The following is a 23463-nucleotide window of genomic DNA, read 5'->3' as shown; positions in this document are numbered from 1 at the left end:
TTTTCCCTTGCTTATGTCTGTTTATATGAAGCTGACCGGAGGTACAGAGGCACAGGTTGCTCAAAGCTATACAATGCTTTGTCTTCCAGGGGTTTCCAGTGCGTGGCACTAAATCAAGAATGGTTTGGGAGACTTGATTCTCATTTTCTTGTTTGTTTCAAACAGAAAAAGGGAAATGCCTTTAAGTATGTGAGCTAAATGAAAGAGGATACAAAAGCACTCTTTGGTGAGTGACTGATAATAGACTGAGGCAGATGCTTAGTTTGATAGTAAGTACAAAAATAATGTTCAAGAGCATAAAATATCATATAAAAGAGGTGGGAAAGAAAAAATACTTAGAGGAAGAAATCATGCTGCTGAAAGTAAATAAATCAAAACATTTTTTCTCTACAGTGTGGAAGTGAATAGGTTCTTCCAGAAGCTATTGTCCAGTGTTTGCGATGTGGCAAGACTAAATGATAAAAATAATGCTTCCATGGAGTTGTTTTGCTACTTGTTTCATTAATTTACATTAATCATAGGAACAGAAATATTAATCAGAACTAGGACTAAAGCCATACTCCTGCCAACATTTTTTCCCCATCTCAAGAAAGATTTAATAATAGCAAATTTATAGCATTGATTTTTCTGTTCTTTTATGTGGAACAGGGATCTCTTACAGTTAGTGTATTGTGTATCACTTCAATTTCTATTTAAAATACATTTACATAGCCTTCAAAGTTCATCTTCTTTGTCCTTAATAATCTTCAGCATCACCAGCACAGATAGCAAGTAAAGCACTTTCATAATGCCCTGAAGCAAAGTGCTGCAAGGAAAAAGATAATAATAATAATAATAATAAAAAAAAATCAACATTTCTGTGACTATGTTTTCTTAATTTTTCTTCTTTTGACTGCATGACAGGGACTAGACTGATGGTGTAAGGTTCTGTAAAATATTACAGTATTTTCACAAGGATTCTAGACCAAGATTTTTTGCATTTCACATACCTTGGACTTTGGTTGCTTGGGCACCTAGAAGCAATCTACCTCTGAAAGGCTGGAACAAACCTATGTAATACTTCTCAAGTTCAATACCAAAAAATCGTGAGCAATTTCTTACAGTTACTGCGCGTCTTACATTTGGATTATAGCAACATAAAAAAGGTAATGTAATTCAGCAAGACTAAGTTTTGTACAATTAAAGAGTGTCAAAGTTTTATTTTAGGATACAGAGCAAGAGTACAAGAAGAACCTTTTTTTCTGAAGGTTGATACTACATAAGCACAAGGATAAAACCAGATTTTTATCTCAGTTTTGCACGAAAGTGGTATTACCCTGATCTTGCAGGACAGTGGGAAAGAAGGTGGTATCAACCAGCGTAGAAAATATTTGTGCCAACTGTTTCTCAGCATACACTGTCCTGCCCTGTTTGTAGTCTCCCCTTGCTATTCAGGAGGGGCAAAATCAAGTAGAATGAGAGCTGAGAATTCACTGCTCAATAACTGAAGTCAGCCTGAGGCACCGAAAAGATACGCTATCGTTTTTATACAGTGCTTTTTTTTTTTCATCAAAAACCAAGTGGTTGAATGGAAATTATTTATTTTCTGGTAGGGCTTGGCACAGTCTGTGTGGTGCCAGCACTGAATATATGCAAAATGTGTAAAAACTTACTTTAATGTCATGAAAGAGTGATTTCCCATATCTCTCTTTGTATCGCTGTCGAATATTCATCAAGTCAATCTCACTTCTGGCAATGAGAATCCTTATAACTGTTTTATTGTGAAACCCGAAATCCTAAAAAGAAAATGAGAGTAAACTTGACAGTCGGACAAAATGTTTGCCTATCTGTATATGCTCATATTAATGTTTGATAAACCAATTAATCAGACTACTCGTAAAGATATCCTAGATTTTAAAGAAGTCTGTGCATTCAAAGGTTTTATCCTACAGAGTTTTCACATGCTCAAATAATAAATTCATGTTTCTTAATAACCGAGATTCCCCACATGTCAGTGTTTTAACCATGCAGTGAAACTTCTAAAAGGAAAAACCTGATGAACTTTTGTCTTAGGTTTGTAAGTAGCTGTTGTGACTATTGTTGTAAAGGCCATTCAGACTACACTAAGCCAATAATCTGTTTCGCGACAACTGCTGCCAAATGTGAATTCAGTGAGATTTTTAACTGCTGATTTGGAATTGACATAGCTGATACTCAACGGTGTTAAACTACATTTTTCAATTGCAATCCGGTGGAGAATGGAGACATCTAGTGGCAGTAAAAGTAACCAAAAGAGATTTAGGGCTGGGAAGACCGATGACCGATTTGGGTTGTTTAAAGTTACATAATAATTTTAGAGAGTAGCCATTGATACTGAAATCTTGTTCTCAGAAAACAAGTAATGAGATGTTAAAAAGCTACATGTAGAGAATTTGATACATGTTTGATGGCTAGGTTAAAATCTTTCTTATAAGCCATTATGGACTATGATTTCAAGCATTAGAATCCTAGGTGTGTTTTATTTTATTGTAAATGGACATACAAAAAGCTTTTGGTATAGTCTGGACATAAATCGGCTGCAAAACAAGATGCTTTAAAATTATCATGTTTCTTTTGAGAATTATTTGTGCTAATCAAAACACTGTGAAAACAAAGTAAAATACTAACTAAAACAAAATGCAAATTTTCAATAAACTTTTCCTGCATCACATGCATCATCTGAATATATTATAGAATGAAACTACCTATGGGATATTTCTTAAAAGTAAAAATGAGGTTTTAACTTGGAAAGCGGTCTTGATACCAACCCTTTGAGAAACATGACTCTTGCTGATAGCTGTTGTTTCCTGATACCTTTGGCAAACCTTATTCATGCCATGTGCCAGAATCCTCTTTTGACCACTCAGACAAAATACTGCCTTTTCCTCTCAGCCCCTGGGATTTCCCTTGGTTCTCTGCTGCCACTGTTGCTGGTTTAGCTGAGACGGGACAGCAGCAGTGACAGCATCTGGAAGAGGATACCGGGGCCCTGCTGAAGCATTGCTGAATAGTTTTCTTTGATGGTTCGGGCTTGACTCCTTTCTTTGCCATTCCTGCTCTAAGATGATACTTCAGATTTTATCCGTGGCTGTTTTTTTATGACTATCTTCTGAAGACTGCACTTAAAAGATTAAGCTTCAAAGATTATACTTTATTTTTTATATAACATAATGCCTCATTATTTTCAATAACGAATGAAAAACAAAAGAAAATGTCTTCAGTGGCCTCTAGTAGGAAGAATTTTTATGTGTTTCTTTGCATTTACCCACATTTCTTTTTGTTCTAGTATTGTATGTTAGCACTCACACACCAAGATAAAGAACCTGTATATGTACATTGAGCCCCGCAAGTAAATATGGCTATTTGTTTTTATGTAACACTAATTTATGATTTAATTTTTAGTGAAACTTATTCAATCTCTAGGTATAAAAATTTCATGGGAAGAAAAGTGCACATTGAGTTCTGCACAGCAGGGGGAGATACAATCCATGGAAAAGAAAAATTTTCAACTGAAAAAAATCAACAGTTACCAGACAGATACTTTTTAGAGTAATCAAAATATTTAACCTTTTACTGTTACTGTTAAATCCCAACTGCTGCTTAGGCACTAATGCTTTGAAATTTATGTAGGTACCCACAATTTTAAAATATGCAATCAAACCTTAAATATTGAACAGACTGATTTTTAAGTACTTAAGAATAATCAAGTAAACAAAAAAATGGGGAAGCTACTTTTTATAATACATGAAGACAAAAGACTACTCACATGAATTGCATTATAAAGCCTGTAAGCAAAGTAGGAAGGCTTGTCACGAATACAGAGCACTAGGAGAGAAAAGTTGCAACAAGTAAACATAAGATTATTATAAAATCAATTCTATTGGCTTTGGGCTTCTTGAAATATAAAGCTGGGTAGTGCTGTCCATGCTTAAAATTAAGCTACCAGTTTTTCACAAACATTGCTGTATTTATCATTTTAAAAGTCTGCCATTTATTCTGAGTGGGTTCTCATTACTGTTGTATCAAAAGGCTTATTAAATATTAGTGAATATGCTTACATTACTTCTTTGTAAAAATATTATTTTCCTTACTCTATAAATGGAAACCAAAGGCACGTAAAGCTTGGAACTTGTTTATACGCCATTCAAGTCCTGTAAACTTTTCCAATTATTTAGTATGTGTAGAATCAGTTGACAATGCAATTATCATTGATCACACAACATTTATTATCAAATAAAGAACAGATACTAGTTGTGCTCAGTCAGAATCTAATGCTGCATATATACATTTTTAGATTTACATGAACATGGAAAAGCAGTTAAAATATTATTTTCTAATTATATCTGAAAATGTAATTACACTGTATAGGAGGGTAAAGTGGATAAAATAAAAAAAATCAGAAAAATAATATTCTTGATGCATCAGATATATGATACTAGATATTAATTAAGAGATTACTACTAGCATAAAATAATATTTTTACGTTACCTATTGCAACTAGTAGTTCTTGAAAGTATCCATCATAACAGTCATTAATGGCATCTACTATGTCTTGCCCAGAGATGTTTTGGAACTCCTGGAAAACTTGGGGGGAAAAAAATCTCACTTTATTCTAGTTCATTGATAATGATCAACTTGACTTTTTCCTGCTTTCTGCAGTATTATAGCTATTGAGTTTAATTTTTTCCCTGTTTATTCTCAGTGTTTCACTGTGTTTATATTCCCCAAGTAAGGCAATCTGAATGAGTAGCCTGAAACCTGGTTTCCAGGATGTTCTCCCTCTGGGTTCTCCAGCATACAATATGCAATGAATGTACTCCGAGGCCTCTGTTTCACTGGGAGCTTTAATAAACTCTCTGTTTAGCAACCTCTGTTTACAAAACTTGTAAGAATGTCATGCCATGAAGACAAATTCCTTGCTCAGCTTGGCTAAAACCGGCCAGAGAAGGAGCCATGGCATGACGTGCACACCACGTTGGGATCCAGACAGGGATGCCCTGGATAGTGCACAGAGCGTGCTTTACTCCTTTAGGAAAAGAGGGACATTTTCAACTCACTGCCCGCTACTAACCTGCTGGAGGGCTGGCTTACAGGCAGAGCCCTCAAATCTCTGTTACAGAAAGAGAGTAGAGCATAAGCAGATTTGTTACATTATGTTAATCCTATCATCACCAGCCCTACAGCAGTTATGATAGAAGAATTAACTTGTTGATCCATGACAGCAAAGTAGTTCTAAGCTGCTGTTAGAAGTTGGCATAAGAAATACAGCTGGCTGCACAGTGATAAATTGTCACCAAATAGGCTGTTTTTCCACTGCAGAGCAAAAGACATCTCAAACTTGTCACCAAACAGATACAACAGATTTCTTTTCTACAGTGGAAGATCTGGATGTTCTCATATAATTTTCTTGCAATATGTAATGGTCTGATTATCTATTTTAAATAAAAATGTCCCATTATGTTTCTGTGTGTATGCTCATTATGAGAGAGAGGTCGTGGGCCCTGAAGTGCTCTCATCAAAAGCTTCTTTGTAACTTCCACAGAAACGCTTCAACACAGCAATGTGTTTTCACATACAAACATTTGTTGAAAATACTCCACCTGACTCTCCCAAGGTGTTCGTGAATAAAGGCAGTGCAGCAATAGCCTATGCCTTTCTTTGGCTGTGTGTTCTTTGATCTGCTATTAGGCATCCTGATGTCTGTCTGTTCTATCTGCAGCTGTCTGTAGTCATCAGGCAAAGTTTGGTTTTGCATTACTTCCAAATTCCCATTAACATCAGGGGGAGTCTGAGAGCTCCAACAGTTTACACTTTGGTTTCAGCCTAATACCCTGCTGCACGCTGAGCTTCTTGGTATGTAACACATGGTTTTATGAGCAAGTCAGAATTTGCCTTTGCATTCTGTGTTCAAACAGCTGAGACACTGGATTACCCATCCACAACTGCTGGTAACTCTTGTTGCAGAGAATCATTTGCAGCATGTTTTTGTGTTCGCCTGTTTTCTGCTGACATGCTTCCCACAGAATCTAATTTACCAGAAAAAGAAAAAAAAATACAAAAGGTTTTGAGTTAGTCCTGGATCTCCTTTCAAAATTTGTATGTGTTCTTCTTTTAATTTTTGAGAAGCTCACATCTGACTGTATTTACCATTGCATCCTGAGCAGCTGTACAAGGATCTGCATATCCTTCCATCCTTGTTCCCTGGGGGAAATAAAAAGATACATTTTAAATAAGCTTTTACCTTGCCACTACCATCCCACCACCATTTCCAGTATCATCGATGTTATATTGCTTACTATAATATTTGACTATGAGGGGACAACTAGGAGAAGAATAACTAATCTGCCATTCCCTGATTATTTCTTATCAATATGCATATTACCAGAAGAATCTTTTCACTTTGTTTTTTTTAATCCCTGCACAAACTGTGGGAGCAAACATGTCAAATAATGGAAATTTCGCTTGCTTATAAACCATTGTCTACAATTAAGATCCAAGATTAGGAAATTGTTTGACAACTTTGATACATAAACTACAAAAGGATACTTCTTATTTCCCCATACATTTAGTCACTTTTCAGTTACACAAATCAAGCTAATATGCTTTAGTAAACACGCTATGATCTGAATTATATAATTGTTAGAAAAAGAGAAAAGCACACAACTTTCAGAATTGCTTTTTTAACCATAATCATCTTGCAAGGATACAAATCAGCCCTGGTTGCAGAACCCTTAACAATCTCAAGCTGCATGTAATCACTGCCTTAATGATATGTGTTTGAAGCAATTTAGTTTAAAATTTACAGTCATTTTACCCTATATGTGAAAGGGAGGATTAAAATTATGTATTGGCTGTCAACTTGTAGAAAGACTGATTTGTAGCTCTTTCCTGTTAAAAATGTTAATTTATATTTTAATTAAATGGCACGAATTTCACACAGTGGAATTCCTAGTAACAAGATAAATTACTTGAAGGAAATTATCCTGGAATGACTGTATAAACTTACATACTTGAGAAAACACAGGAAAAAAGGCAGACAAGCGAACAATAAAATAAGTTAAATAATACCCTACTTGAGTCAAATGCCCACTTTCCCCAGTAACATTTAACAGTGACTACTCTTGGCATAGTTTTGCTGAGAATCCCACAGTATGGGTAATTATTTTTTAAACTGTAGAAAATTTCCATATTTCAGTTGATACCCCAAAAATGAGAATTAGAATAAAAATCTGTTTGTCTTGTACTAGAATATTAGTTAGCCTGAATTTTTAACTCCATTAATTTATTTGGGAAGGGCTATAACCTATAACTTCTAATCTACATCACTATGGACATGAAAACAGTAAATTCCACACTACAGCAATTGAATAGTTTGCTCCCTGTATGTGAAGCACATTCACTTCTATCTGTAGTCAGATGTGTGTGTCATCAATCCAAAGATTTAATAGAAATCTAAGCAAAAGGTGTCTGAAAAATCATTAAAGGGTGCATTGGAAATGTTGCTATAGAGTATTCTGTAAGTTGCCTGGTAGTAGAACTAGAAGGGATATATTTTCATGGAATATCACTAAGTTTTAATATAAGACAGTATCCAAACATGAATGATTCGACTTACAGTATTCAGAAGTATACAGTATAAGTCAGTAAAGCTGGAATTTCCTGCAATTATTATTCATCTTTGAAGAATAGCAGTTAGATCTTGTTAGCTAAGAAGCTGCTGATTTCAGGCCTCTTTATCAATATCTGTGGTTTAGAAAATCAGGGCTAATAATGTAGTCTCAGACAATTTATTTTAAATGTGTTCTTTTGATGACTAAGATGCGTCCCATAGTTTTAATTAAGATGAGAAGTGAAGTTGCTTAACTTGTAGCTCCTCATTTTTAAGCAAGGAAGTATTTTCATTATTAAGAAGAAAAAACATCCACCATTAGGAAAATATTTCTTGTTTATAGCTTCTACATTTGAAACATCTGCTCTTTATCTCTGTACTGCAGTGAAGCCTGAAGCCTGCTGCTATTTCAAATCTTGGTAAGAAACACTTTTTCCCCAGACACACATACATAAAAATACAGATGTACCTTATGTATGCTGTTATCTCCTGCCAGTCCTTTTGTTATTTGTTACTCTGGTTTACAAACGATTTTTAAGATAATGAGCACAGTGACTACAATGCAAATGAGAACTCATGATTTGACAAGGATGACCAACTTTGTTGCATAAAACTACAAATTGGTAAAACTGCAAAAGTTGGTGCGTGATAGTGACAGTTCATTTACTCGCATGCAAACATACTGTGACTTAGCATATGCAGTAGGGCAAAGCACATAATGCTTAAAACAGAAAACTATTTAATACTTTCCTGCATAGTCAAATGTGGATATAACTCAATTTTTACATAATGCCTAGACTGGATTATGAACCAGATATTCTCACAAGGAAGAACACAGAACTTTAACAATGAAAATCTCATTTGTACGTGCAAGTAGACTCCTTTTGAGATGAGGCAGATTGAGCACAGGGTCAGCAGTTGAATATCCGGGGACTTACTCAATAAAATGGTCTGTTGACCTTGGCCTCCATCTGAAAACCAAAGTCAAAGTAGATGGAGGAATTCAAGTTCTCTTCCTCTTCTGCTCTTTCTCCTCTCCTTTTCAAAAGTGTAGCCCTGTTGAACTAGCTTTAACCACAGTCACCTCAGAATTTAAGATTTCTCAAACAGTATCAACAACTGTTATGAATTGTTTAGAAAAGTAATTCATACTACTTGTTTTTACGGTACCTGAGCAAGGTTCATGAGTGTATCTCTGAAGTGACCTGAAGTCTCAGAATCGATATCTTGTTGAAGATCATTATTGTATTCTAGGTTAAAACAAAAACATATAATCACAAATGAACATGCTCTGAATAGTACTCGCGAGGATTAGTAAACAAAGGATAAATAAATAGGGTGCAAATACTTGTCCATTTTCTACAGTGATTGTTCCTCAGCACGCGTTCTGCAGGGAGCTACCCCTGGGCCAGCCGGGGAGCTCTGCCCTACTTGGGGGGCTGCAGCCCCAGCTTGTCTGCCCACTCACCGCTGCTGCTGCAGATACTTGGAAATGCCCCGTCAAGGCAGGTGGGTGGAGGGCCCAGCCTGAGTCAGGACTTTTTGAAGGAAAACAGCTTATGTACTTTTTTAGATTAAAGTGCATGAAGGTTTCTGAAAATCCCCAAATGTGACTGCCGGGTATTTCAAATGTCTTAGGCAGCAACACATCCCAAAAATATTATGACCTATCATCAACTTTAAATGTTTCGCTTCAGCCTTTTGTATGAAGTTGTGGGAGTGGAGGGAGAAGAGAGGCAGTTAGTGCTGAGAAGCCATTTTTGTAGTTCATTTCCTTCATGCGTGCTAATACATCCAGAGCACACATGGTACAACTGCTACTGTGCACTTGTAAAAAACATTACGCATTAAGTAGGCTTCTTTCATCTGGAAGATCTCCATGTTTGATCTTGAGGCTAATATGTCAATTAGACATTTTTCTTCTGTGTCTACTCCCTGTGTGGATAGAAATAAATAGACAAAGATGATGTTAGTAGAAACCACAGCTTTTAGAAGAAAACAACGTTGCGCTTTTCAGAAGTAACAAAATAATAGCAATCTCTGCTGGAGCAATGCAGAATGTACTTTCGCATAGCCTACCTATGTAAATAGAAAATGCCTTTAAATTAATAGTAGAACCCTGTATTTAAAATATATTCTACTTAGTCTGAAATTCCACATGTACATTAACAAGTTGGGAATGAAGCAAGACTACTGTTGACAGAGACGTAATGGGAAGAATTTTAGAGCTTTAGTAAGAATTTAGAATTTGCTGAAAGAAATCAGATGCAAAGATTTAGCGTACATTTAGCTTACAACAAGTGTTCAGACAATCTGAAGTAGATATGAGCCCAATCGTTATGTTGTTTAGTTATTTATTATTGCTGTTATTTATTTAGTAATGTTACGGTTTGTAATGTCTACCATAAAACTTGGTATATAAGGGAAGCATCATGGCCATGCATGCAGTGCTGCAAATCACTGTATTTTCCCACAGGATTTGAATTAATTTTATAAACTTGAATTGACATAAGATATGCTGTATATGCTGCTTTTGATATGCACATGTATACTGTTAGTGAGTATTCTGCACTTGGGATAGTGGGAAAACACGACATTGAGCCTGAGCCCGGACACACATATGGCCAGTTTTGTACTTTGGCCGTATGAATCCAGATAAAGACAGAATACGATAAGAAAGTTTAGCTTTGAGCCACACGTAGAAAAAAAATATGAATTCAGCAATCTTGTCAATAATTTTAATAAAATTCATGCTTCCAATTCTACCAAAATTTCACAATCCTTTTAATACCAACTGTAATTAGAAATATATCAGTAGTTCTAAAAAGTGCATTAGTTTAAGTCTCTGAAGGACAAGAAAAGACAGTGTTAATTTTTTGTTTGTTTGTTTTTGAGGGGATTCTCAAAATATATAAATAGGTCACCCCACTCAGAGTTGTATAATCCATGTCTTATTTGTGACAGTGGCAAATATTCATGGAAAGAAAACAGCATTGAGTTTTGACATGCCTTCTCATGTTCCAGGAACTGGCAATTTAGGAATTTCCTGAGAAGGAATTTTTCAAAGGTTTATTAGTTTCAATAGCCAACAGTGGGCCTGTTTTCTAATAAATTGTTGAAAGTCTTTATGAACTAATTTGTTCTTTTGGCCTCCACAATTCCCTGCAGAAATAAATTTCAACATTTAATTACATGATTATTTGGAAAAAAAAAATGTTTGTTTCAAAATGTCAGTTGTTTAAGAAGCACAGGCTCAGATCCTGGGAATGAAAGGAAATATTTTCTTCAAAACGTGCAATGAGTTCAATCTTAGTGGAGCAATCATTGCTTTGTCACAGAGTTACTTGTGTTTATGTAAAGACATGTTCTGCTAAAGAAATATTGGTCTTTTCAGAGGTGGAAGCTGAGTGTGTGGCACTGGCCGTTCACATGAACTTTGTTTTTAATATACATAAATGCTTGCAGCATCAGAGTCTTACATTTCCCTGTATAAATATTTATTCATTTACTGAATTTACCATAGGTGTGAAATGGATTGTATTTATTACATGGCAAGTAGATGTTTTTTGCAATACCAATGAATAAACTTTGTATAGCACTCTCTTTCTGATCACTACACAGTAGTACACTATTCCAGTGTACTAAATTCCAGCAGTTTATCAACCATTTCTATGTAAAAAAAAAGAATTTAAGATGTGTTCAGCGATGTAATTAGTGACTGCAACTCTAAGGAATTCTCGATTTGATGAGTACCTTCAAGGCGTGCCAGAGCTCATGGGCATCATAGGAGGCAGGTGGATACATCAAGCCGACCATGACTTCTTTGAAGTGATGAGAGAGATTCTCTTTTAGATCTGTTATCAGATCCTTGAAAAGAAAAAGAAGCAGCATAGACACGATTATTTCTCTAGTCACACTTTATGAAGAGAGCTTAAAAAAAAATAGTGGTTTTCTCTGTAAATGATTAATAAAGATGAACTGTTGAAGGTGGGTGAGATGGCAATAGACACATGGGCCAGTAGACCACATAGGATTGTTGATTTTCTGTTCATTAGAATACAGAAGAAAATTCAGGGGTTTAAGTGCAACTACCACTTAGAGGCTTGGAAATCTGAATACCACAGCAGAGCATCTGCAGCTTCCCTTGGCATATTCCACGTGTGAATCTGTGGGAGCTAAGCATCTTCAGAAGTCAGATCTCGTAAAACACAGGCAATTTCTGGTGCTTTTTTCAGTGTTACTATGTGAATAATTTTTAAAATAATCCATATCTCCTAGTACATAAAAATATCTGCTTTGGATTACTGGAAAGTTATGGGCTTTAATTTATGTATATATTACATTCAAACTGAATTAACTATTTTTGACAGATGCTGGATTAATAAAAGGAAACATCTCTCTTTTCTCACATGGGTCTCAGGACTCGCTTGCCAGGTAGCAAGTAATGGATAAGAGTTTCCTCCCCAGTCTCCCCTTTCCCAGTAGCATCTTTCAAAACACTGGAAATGCCAAAAACTTGTTGTTTATACTATTGCTGTTTCTGAGTAAAAGGATACTTGTGCACTATTTTTTTTTAATGTTTTGTGTATGGCACTAGGCACCTCTCAGATGCTCTGACCTAAGTCTGAATTTAAAAGAGTACCAGAGCTGATACATATGTGAATATAATTAAATTAATAGCTAGAGTAGCAATGAAGGACATACATTAAAAATTAAATTTGTTATGAAGAAACATACACAGTCTTCAGTAAATGCACATTAGATGCATTTGACAACCACTAAATCACACATGTAATAGAAATTAATTCATTAAGACATTTTACTTCTGACAAGTTGCCTGTGGGAAAATGGATTAATAATACAAATGGATACTAATTAAACATTACTCCTGCAATCAGAACTAAGGGAAGTATTGAAAAATAAGAAAAGACAACTCTAAGTTGTCATTATTAAAATTTCCTAATCATCTCTGCTATAAGAAATCCTTGAAAGCTAATTGTAAAAATGAATCTTAAAGCATGTCCGTATGTCTGAACCATGCAGCCAGTTCAGGGTTTACTTTTTCTTTCTCTCTTTTTTTTTTTTTTTAAGATATTTTTCCTTCTAATGTGTCACACTCTCCATTTGTCAAATGTATAGGCATAGTTGCTACCGTATTTCCATATTGAACAGACTGAATTCTGAATTGAAATTAAGAGGGTGGAGGATTGGACTGACTGACAGGTTTGCCATAGATTAAACTGAGAAGGCTAAAATTGTTATTGCCTGCCAGTTTGTCTTCTCTGTGCTGCAGAATTTACCACTCATAAGATGGGACTGCTGAACAGCACATTCACTTGATGCAATATATCCATTAATATTGATTACAGGCAGCTAAAAGCTCTCACTGATGTGTGCTAAAGTATTTTCTGAAGTGTAAACTGCAGCAATTCAGGGCAAGACACATCCCATCCTGTTTGGCAGTTCCTGTCCAAGATAGCAAACTTTTGAGAGGTCAGTCAAATAAACCACACAGAGCACTAACCAGATGACCCATGTCAATATATCTGCTGTTACAGGTGAGACAAAAAAAAAAAAAAAAAAGAAAAAAGAAAAAAAAAAAACAACCAAACAAAAAAAAACCCCAAACCAGCATTTCTGTTTCATCTCTGAATTAGATTAGAACAAGCTTGCACTGACCCCTGTCTCCATACGGCAAAAGACAGAACTTTTGGAAAGCTGTCAAGAGTATCTTGGTATATCTTGCACTATAAAGTATTCCCAGTGCTTAATGAATCCATTTAAATTAAAATTGTAGGTGTATATGCAAGATGTTCCGTGAGTTTCAGAATTTTCTGTAGCCTGTTGCTGGAATATAAAAACAGTTTGCTCGCCTTTCACTTTTATTGTTATTCATAGTTTTAGAGATCAAAATTCTTAAAAATTACATCTGAGGTTTTCTTTGGCTTTTTTAGTTCTTCTACATCTTTAGGTCTGCTGGTTTTATAGTACTTCAGGCTGGCTGAATATGGCTGGCAGAGTTATAAATTTAAAGGTGGTGTGTTTTCATAGGGATTTATTTATTTGTTTATTTTTTATTTTGGATTGTAAAGAAAATCCAAATAGATCAGTAGTGAGCAAGTCAATAATTGTTCTCCTTTAATACTAAATATGGCAAATCATAACTCCGTTCTTGAAGGACATTTGGCAATTCCTAATTGAGATATTGTTAGTGGTTCTCTGTAGGTCATCGTCATGTGTCAGAGTGTGGAAATTAAAGATAAAAAGTTATATGGAGCTTTTAAATGTTTTCTGTTGTTCAAATGATAGGTCCAGTTGAAACACTATAGAGAAAAGGTGAAAAAAACCCAGCTAGCTGCTATGGATGGAGTGTAGAGAAGGAGCACTGTCCGGTTATTAAGGAAATAAATGAAGACCTGGAAAGAATGGGCCTGGATGCTTCACTGTCACAGGAACCTTTGGGTAGCTTGTCATGCTTTGGTTTTCTGTAAGTAAAACTAAAGCTCAGTGAGCAATGTTGCGTGGATAAACACTGAACTTGTGTGGTTTGCATGTGTGATGGTAATGGTAACCTAATAAACACCTTGTAATAGAAAACAACTTTTAGTCATTCAGATCCACTGAGTTCAGTCTGTGATTCAGTTATTGTTCTTTTACGGTCTATTTATAACATACTAATCCATTCAAGACTGCATTTATAATATCACAAATATTGTGTGTTTAAATTTTTATAATTGTCCAGATAAAGCCAGTGATGTCCTATAGGTGTGTAACAACACCAAATCAACACACTGCACTGATTAAGTCCAGCTCTTCTCTTTTCCCCAATTCTAGGAAAGTAAGGGGCTGTTTCAGTGTATTAGAGGCCAATGGTTGTGAGGTATTTTGGTGTACAGGTGGCACAAGGCTGCCTCTGGAAGACCGCTTGGCTGTTCAAAGATAAAAATACACTGTGCTGCTGGTTAGCAGACTGGTGGTGTAACACACTACCACATTTGCGGTTAATGTGGAGGTTTTGAATGAACCATTTCTAGTTAACTCTAATTAAGGCTGATGGCTGTGTGGTAGGATTTCTGCAAACTCACTCTTGTTCATGATGGTCAATTCAATGGCAAGGATACAGTGACCTTCAAGGCATTTTCCAGTGAGATGGTAGTTTTTCAGGTTTTGGGAAAAGAAGAAAACTGGATTTTGTTTAAAATGTTTGGCTGGCTTCTATTAGGGGAAGGCCACATCTGGTCAGTTTTGTCTCAGCATTTTTCTTCAGCTTTCCAATAGTATCTAGTTTCATACAGCCCTTTTCATCACTAGATTTCACAGGGATTTTACAGAAGATGTTGTTATTATTTTTGCCCTTACATAGCTAAGTGAGGAAAATGCAGGCACTGCGACTTTCTCAAAGTAATTTGCTTAGCGATAGTAAATCTGGACATAGAATGAGGGTATATCTGTCTCTGTGTATGTTTAAGAACAAAAACTGCTTTGTCTAATACAGTAAATATAGATAAAATGCATTTGAAAAAAACCTACATAATTTTTATGTTTTAAATTTTTTTAAACACCTTCCAAAGATTCATAAATTTAACATTAAGCAACTCAGATGAGTATTGTGCTGAGTGTACGGATGGGATTACATGGTGTGTGGTCTGAGAATGTCAGTGCTTGAGACGAGAATATTAATTAGTGAGTAAGGTACAACTACCTGTAACTGTTGGTATGGTGTTTTTCTTTGGCATTTAAACCCAAATAAAATATTTTTTTGTATTCAAAAAACTTAAAAAAAGTACTGCAGAAACTTCCAAAAGCACATGGAAGAAGAAATAAGTCTGTTTAGAAATCATTGTTCGGTCAATAGAGGAAGAGAATGAATTATAGAAGAAGAAACTTTCCATGTCCCTTTTTTATTTTTTTCTAAAAAAAAACTTTGCGGGTGGCAGAAGTGCTTCTACTGCTATAAAAATGGCAGTTTGAAACCATCAGAGGTTTTGATAGTTACGTGTGCGAAGTTGTGTGCCAGTCCACGGGTGCCAGCCAGCTGTCTGCCAGGCTTTTGGTTCCAGTGACTGACCTGAGAGGAGGGCTGACTGACCACACTGGGAACAGGAGGGACAGAAGTGCCGAAAGGCCAGACAGGTGCTGTCATACCCGGCCATACATGTCCCTGTACGCCTCGGCGATCATCAGCCGCTGTGAGTTGCAACGCTGCGTTAGGATATCAATCAACACATCTTTTTCACAACCTGTAAAGGAAACACAACACAGACTCTAAATTAACAAAGTGTTGTAATTCAGTTACATTTGTGAATGTTTGTGTTTTGTTCCAGAACACTAACCTAATTTCTTGAAAAAAAGAGATCAACAGATTAATATCCCACTGGTATTTACCAACATGATTTATATTTACTGTGCTTATGTACCTTTGACTTGCTGGTGTAATACCAGCAAAAAGTGAAGCGGTCTGTTATTATCACATGCACCATCACCTCTCTCAAGCTCAATGGATTTGAAAGCATCAATAAAACAGATAGAGGCTTTCATCTATTCAGAACTAGGCACACCAGCAGAATTTGTGGCTAAGCCTGGGAAGTCATACTTTATGCTCTGCTGATATGGATTAAATTGCCATTTTAGGATTAGGGATCTCTTTTATAGGAATGACAAACTATGGTCAGACCATTGTTGAAAAACTGAAAGATATATTTTCAGAGGAATCATATAAAGTAAGTTATGAAGTTTTAAAAAAATAACATTTTAGCCAATCTCCAAGGGTATTTTGTTGAAGGTTACCTGTGATCTTTTGCTCGATGGCTAGAGCATACTGCTAAACTTCTGTAATGCATCAGTATTTACTGCTTATGAAAAAGACAATTAACATAGTCTGAAAATTATTTTATCGTTTAAAACTTTTTTCCATCCCAAAAGTTGGTTTGTGGTAATTTTCAATGGCTGAGCATTTGAAAGACATTCCAGCATAAATGTATCTCCAAGTGTAAATCAATTGACACTATCACACTTGCAGCAGAGATGAATTAGGCTGCAAAGCATGGGAAACTGCTTGCATCTGAATGGAGGAGGGTGGCCTCCCAAGTTTCTACCTGTCATTCTAATATAGGCATGCATATATATATATATATATATATATGTATATTTATGTTACAAATACACATTCTGTACCTATTGCAGCTTTGTTATGCAGATTTTATCATATAATCTAAAACTGACAGGTTCCATTTTGACATAAATATAATTGGACATTGAATACTTCTTTTTTCTTATGTAGTCAGAAGAAGCCTGCATTTGCTTATTGTACACCAGCTTTAGTTCTCTTTCTTCTGGATCAACTTGCCACAATTACACCAGCTTTTTAGCAAGACACTAATTTAACGTCAGTCTGAGTCCCTTCCATCAAACAAAATAATAGAATCATAGAATCACAGAATGTTTGGAATTGGAAGAGACCTTGAAAGATCATCTAGTCCAATCCCCCTGCGGGAGCAGGAACACCTAGATGAGGCTACACAGGAAGGCATCTAGGCGGGTTTCGAATGGCTCCAGAGTAGGAGACTCCACAACCCCCCTGGGCAGCCTGTTCCAGTGTTCTGGGTACCCTTACTGAGAAGAAGTTTCTTCTCAAATATAAGTGGAACCTCTTGTGTTCCAGTTTGAACCCATTACCCCCTGTCCTACCATTGGTTGTCACCGAGAAGAGCCTGGCTCTACCCTCATGACACTCACCCTTTAGAAATTTATAAACATCAATGAGGTCACCCCTCAGTCTCCTCCAAACTAAAGAGACCCAGCTCCCTCGGCAGCTCGGCGGTGAGCCACATCCCACATTGCAAAAGTGTTTTTCTCTCTTCCTTTAGCAGCAGAGTGCAGACCGCAGTTTGCATTCACCTGGAGGGGCATCCAGTACACGTGGAATCGCTTGCCCCAGGGCTGGAAACACAGCCCTACCATGTGCCGTGGACCGATCCAAACCACACCGGAACAAAGAAAAGCTCCAGAACACTTGCAATATCTATATGACATCATTGTATGGGACGGAACAGCAAAATAAGTTTTCTAGAAAGGTGCGAGAGTAATTCTGGTTCCTTGGAATGCCAGTTTTGTCATCAAAAAGAACCAAGGTCAAGGCACCTGCACGAGAGAACCACTTTTCACTAATAAAATGGCAAGATGGACGTCGTCAGATCCCAATGGACGTGACCAACAAAATTGCAACTGTGTCTCCACCTCCTACTACAAGGACTGCTGCTCAGTGCAGATGGAGTTGATGAGGAATCGCATTGAGTATCTTCGATTTTATATTCCATTTCTATTTTATATATATATCAACTAGTAGTGCGCTAGTATTTTGTGATTTTATTGAACTGTGTTTATCTCATTCCAAGTTTCTCCCTTCCCTTTCAATTCTCTCCCCTGTCTGGGGAGCGGGTGGGGGACTGAGTGAGTGGCTATCCCGGTTCTATTGCTAGTTCAGCTTAAACCACGACCAGCACGGGTGAGGCCAGCCCCGGAGCCCCCCGCCAGGTGGGCTTTGCGTCACAGGGCATGTGTGAGGCTGGGGAGCTCCTGGGTGTGTCCCTGGGTGTGCCCCCGAGAGCCCTGGGATGTCACCAGAGTCACAGTCAGCCCGTGACCTCACTAGCAGCGGGCGGCTATAAACGCCAGCGTCACGTGCTGCCAGCGGCACACGAGACGTCGAGTCCTGTGGGCAGCACCCGAGCCGTCGAGTCCTGCCAGCGGCACCAGACGTTGCGACCTGCCAGCGTTCGAGCGGCCACCAAGTCCTGCCAGCGGAACCTGAGCCTTGGCGTTGCGCCAGCAGCAGCCATCGAGTCCTGCCAGCAGCAGAGACACCAGGTGCCTCCAGCTCCGAGAGGACATCAAGTCCCAGCGGCGGCCAAGAGGACATCAAGTCCCAGCAGCAGCTGAGGACAACAAGTCCCACCAGAAGCCGAGAGGAAACCAAGTCCCAGCAACTGACAGGACACTAAGTCCCAGCAGCAGCCATGGAGGTGTCCAGGGGTGAGCCAGCGGTGCCACCAGCTGCCAGGAGGTGCCGGCGGGGGGACACGTGCCCCATCTGCTTGGCTCCCCTGGAAGCCCCCGCTGGAGTGGACCCGTGCTGGCATGCGTTCTGCCATGCCTGCATCCAGCGCTGGGCTGCCAGCGCCGAGGATGCCACTTGCCCGCTCTGCCGGGGCCCCATCGCGGCCATCCGCCGCCTGCGGCTGGAGGATGATGGTCGCCATGGCCGCTGGCATCCCTACGCAAGGCGGGGGCCGTGGTGGCAGAGGCAGCAGCGGCGGCAGCAGCAGCAGCGGAGCCGCAGCCGTTCCAGGCGCCGCGCACGCTCCGCTGAGAGGGGAGAGCGCCGCCGCCCCAGTCCCCAGCGGCGTGCCCAGAGCCTGCCCACCGAGAGGGACGGAGATGGACACGGCCAGCTCCTCTACCTGCCAGAGAGCGACGAAGACCCGTCGTGGCTGCGCAGGGTCCAGGAGGACGAGCCGGGCTCAGGGGACCATGCGCGGCGTCTCCCCTGGCTCCGCGTCTGAGCGGGGCGGCCGGGCCTCCCGGGGCCCCTCTGGAATAAAAGCACTGCGCCACTGAGAGGGACCGGGCCTGCTTTCTGCCGTGTTGTTTGCTCATTGCTGCAGAACTGGGCAGTGGGAGAGATGTGGCTGTGGGAATTGGGGGAGAGGGTGGGTTATGGCTCGAGGACCCGTAGAGAGGGAGCAATGTGGATGTTGGAACTGGAGGAGAGGGAGGGATGTGGCCCTGTGAACTGGGGGAGAGGCGGCCGAGTGCCTGTGGACTTGGCGAGAGGGAGGGAAATGGCTGGTGGGAACGAGAGGGAGAGGGAGGGATGGCTATTGCCAGGAATCTGGGGAGAGGGAGATATGGGTGTGGGAAATGGTTCGACACAGGGATTCGGCTGTGAGATGTGGGTAAGAGGGGAGGGATACGGTGCCCATGGAACTGGGGAAGAAAGGGGGATATGGCTATGGAACCAGGAGAGAAGGATGAAGAAGGTCTCCAGACAGAGAGATGTGGCCTGGGAAGTGGGGACAGGGAGAGACGTGGCCCCTGAACCTTCCCCAGCCCTGGTGCTGGCACTGCCTGCGGCTCTGCGTCCAGGGAAGGGTGGCCTTGCAGGCCAGCTGGGTTCCAGGGCTACTTCAGCCCTGCAAGACAGCAGCCTCTCCTCACAACGCTCCCTGCTCTCAGCTTCCCCGGCCCCACAGAGCCAGGCCCACACTCCTGCAGGCCCCAAGATCATCACAGACCAGGAACACGCCAACGAGTTGGGCCCCCGGCCCCTGCACCCCCGCAGCAAAGCAGCAGCAGGAGCATGGCCCCGAGCCGACCTCTCCCGGGACAGAGCTCCTTGGGAGCAAGCGCGGCTTGTCCCTGTCCCTGCTGCCAGCCGTCCGCCCTGAGAGGAGATCCTTGCAGGCGCCACTTGCCTGGCCTGTCCCCGGCTCTCCCGGCCACGGGGAGATGGGCTTCAGCCTCGCTCAGAGCCACTGCCCAGGGGACACCGTGGTGGTTGTCGGGAAGGCAAGGATGTGGTAACCTGGCTGCTCCCATGCTGGGACAAGGGAGCCGATTGTCTGGAACTGGACGGTAGCGAATCCAAGCAGCTGGGATCTCTGTCCAGGGATGCCACCCTCCACAGGACAATTGCAAGAGAGAAAGACTTCTCCAGCCTCTGCAGGTGACTCCTGACCACCAGGAAAGGCAAGGTTTCCCTTCAAGGAAGCTGCTGTATGTCATCCAGGTGAATGGAATACTATGGAGACAGGTATCCAGATCCTGAGAGGATCAGCTGTGCGGGAGATAATCTATTGTGAGCCAAATGGTCCGGAAGGGACAGATGCAGATAGACTCCTTTGTACACAACCTGTGGGATGCAGGTTTGTACAATGGGCACCACCGGCATATGCTGGGTCATGGGCATTGATGTCCTGGGCAGCTACATTCAACGAAATGTGACAGAAGTGATGAACCAGCTTCGGGACTATGAGGACAGCCTCGCTGCCTCTCTGCGGGCTTGTGCGTCACACAGAATCAGAGAATCACAGAATGTTAGGGATTGGAACGGACCTCAAAAAGTCCAATCCCCCTGTCGGAGCAGGAACACCTAGATGAGGCTACACAGGAAGGCATCTAGGCGGGTTTCGAATGGCTCCAGAGTAGGAGTCTCCACAACCTCCCTGGGCAGCCTGTTCCAGTGCTCTGTTACCCTCACTGAGAAGTTTCTTCTCAAGTTTAAGTGGAACCTCTTATGACCCAGCTTAAACCCATTACCCCTTTTCCTGCCATTGTTTGTCACCGAGAAGAGCCTGGCTCCACCCTCATGACACTCACCCTTTGTATATTTGTAAACATTAATAAGGTCACCCCTCAGTCTCCTCTTCTCCAAACTAAAGAGACCCAGCTCCCTCAGCCTTTCCTCATAAGGGAAGAAGTATTCAGTATTACTGAAACTTTGTGCATAAGGATTTCTTCTCACTTTTCGGAAAATATCACTAGAAATCTGTACAGCTTATGTAGTCTCTACAGCAAAAACTAAGAAGGATTCAGGAAATATTTTAACCCTAAATAACTTTATTCATTTGTGTAACACCACTGGTATCAGTGGGACAACATTTGTGGCTGAACCTTCTCACAAGAAGGAATGTTGTGTGCAATATTCAGGGTCATGGAGTCAGTGCCTGTAAAGGCTATGGAGACTTAAACTCCTCTGAAGCTGAAATTTTTATTTTGCCGATTGCCCTTGAAAATTAGAACTTTGTTCCACATAGTTTGATAGGGAAATTAAAAGTAAGGTTAATATGCTTGTGTTTACAATATTAAATGAAGAGAATCACCACAGTCTTGCCATGTTAGCAACATTGCATTGGAAGTATTGTTTGAAGTTTAGCAAAGTGTTTATAACCTTTCGTCTGTAGCCACATTAATCAAAACGATACTTGAGATTCCCTTTGATCAACAATACTCCTTGTGGTTCATTTGACATTAAGTCTTAGTCCAGTCCTCGCATTTCTGTTAAGCAAACTGAAAACAGAATGCAAGGTTTGGTGCTGTGCAGCCTTGTGAAAAGCCCAAGGGGAATAAAAATTCTGATGCATAAAACAATTTTAATGTGAAGAAAATGTCTGAGATAGTAAAAAAAAGAAAAAACAAAACCAAAAAATCAATATTGTGAGTCTCAGCAGTAACAACAATGTTTAACAGGAAAACACAAAAATCTGAACAGAGAAAAATGCTTTTGCAAAAATTTTTGGTTTGTTTTGTCTTGTTTTGTGGTTTTTTGTTTTGTGTTTTTTTTTTTCCTTGTTTTTTGGTGTTTTTTTTTTGTCCATAGACTGAAAGCAAAAATTACTCCTGAGTGGAAGATCATGAATTCTTTAAACTTTCTCCTCCATTTATTTTTATTTCTTGATGACTGATATTTTAAGACTTAACAGTCCTTGGTAGTATTTAATGATTGAAGTTACAAGTAAAAGCCTTTACTTTGTTGGCCTTCAGTGTAGTGATGTAACACAGAATTCTGTTTTCATTTTCTTATTTTCTTGAGGAAAGCATTTACTACCCTAAGTGTTGGTATAGATTTTCAATTTATCTTAATCACCTCTTAGTTTCTGTAAATGCAGATACATGATTTATTTGGACATTGCCAGTGTGTCTTACTGTGATACCTTGGAGAATCGGTGACACTTTTAATTTTATGAGTTGTTATTTTGCCTAATGCATGTCTTTTTATGAGATCTTTCTGAAGAAAAAAGGTGTGTTAAAATCAGTCAAGATACTCACTGATTCCCTGTAGGGCTCCTCCCAGCAACTGGGCATCCATAACAGGATTAAAATTCGGAGCGGGAAAAATCGTTCCTTGTACCTGCTAAAGGAGAAAGCAGCCTTTCATTGAGGTGTTTTGCGTCTATACAACTGCATATATAATTCTGTTGAAAACCAGCCATCATAACATTAAATTGTCTTTGCTTCATGGAGAACAGGATACAATTTTTTAAATTCATGAAATAGAACTTAAACTTGCAGAAAGCTCTAGGAAGAGGAACCATATTTGAGAAAGTTGCTCCTAGCATGAGTTGGTTTTGTGTCAATCTCTTTCCCAACCTTTTTCTGAAAATATTATTTAATCTTTAAAAATTAATCCATGATATCCCTGACAGTCTTCAATATCTATTTCTCATGGTATTTCTAATTTGAAAGGCCTAATGAGAAAATGACGAATGAGATACATAGGTAGCTTACAAACCTAGTGGTTTTTTAAAGGAATGATGTTACTGCTAGGTGCAGAGATAGTTTTCTCATGTGCCATGTAGAAGGCCACATCATTTTTCTAGTTGCTTTGTAACTGATTAAATTATATTAAGTTCATTCTCCATGATATTTTATTTCATGTATTATTTCTTCTTTTTCTTTTTTAAGACAGCTGTGAATAATAAACAGAACTGATGTATTCATTTTAATAGAATCACAGACCCAGAAGAAAATAACAGATTGAAATCTGCTCAGGTCTATTCCTTAGTTAACCTCTTTCATTCCTCTGAGGATTCTACCTGCTTTTCCAGATGTCCCAAGCATTAAGGTTATCTTTTGTGATGATTCCTAGTTTCAATAAATACATCAGATTAAAATGACACTGTTAACTTGAAATTTACATTTCAGGGAAAAAGGGGATATATTTTACAGATGTAAAAGACCTCCTAGAATCAGGAGGTACACTGATTACACTAATTAAATTTTTTTTGTTTGCTCACTTCACATACACTTGAAAGCCTTTTATATATCATGCCATCAAT

General features: G+C 39.3%; 1 protein-coding gene across 1 annotated transcript; it reads right to left on the bottom strand.

Annotated features, from left to right (window-relative positions):
• Nucleotides 1-736: 736 nt before the first annotated feature.
• ANXA10 (annexin A10) lies at nt 737-22529 on the bottom strand (the record flags this gene model as incomplete). The annotated part of the gene is made up of 11 exons (XM_082050978.1): nt 22454-22529; nt 15773-15867; nt 11381-11494; nt 9472-9562; nt 8798-8877; nt 6166-6219; nt 5951-6044; nt 4507-4602; nt 3785-3843; nt 1653-1775; nt 737-805 (listed from the first exon to the last, which is right to left on the bottom strand). The coding sequence occupies exons 1-11, from the start codon at nt 22491-22493 to the stop codon at nt 737-739; spliced, it is 915 nt and encodes a 304-aa protein (XP_081907104.1). The 5' UTR covers nt 22494-22529.
• Between the last annotated feature and the right edge of the window lie 934 nt (nt 22530-23463).

This window comes from Streptopelia decaocto, assembly GCF_964273445.1.
Source record: "Streptopelia decaocto genome assembly, chromosome: 4".
Taxonomy (NCBI): domain Eukaryota; kingdom Metazoa; phylum Chordata; class Aves; order Columbiformes; family Columbidae; genus Streptopelia; species Streptopelia decaocto.
Note: the sequence above shows the minus strand (reverse complement) of the source record. Positions and strands in the feature narration are given on the sequence as shown.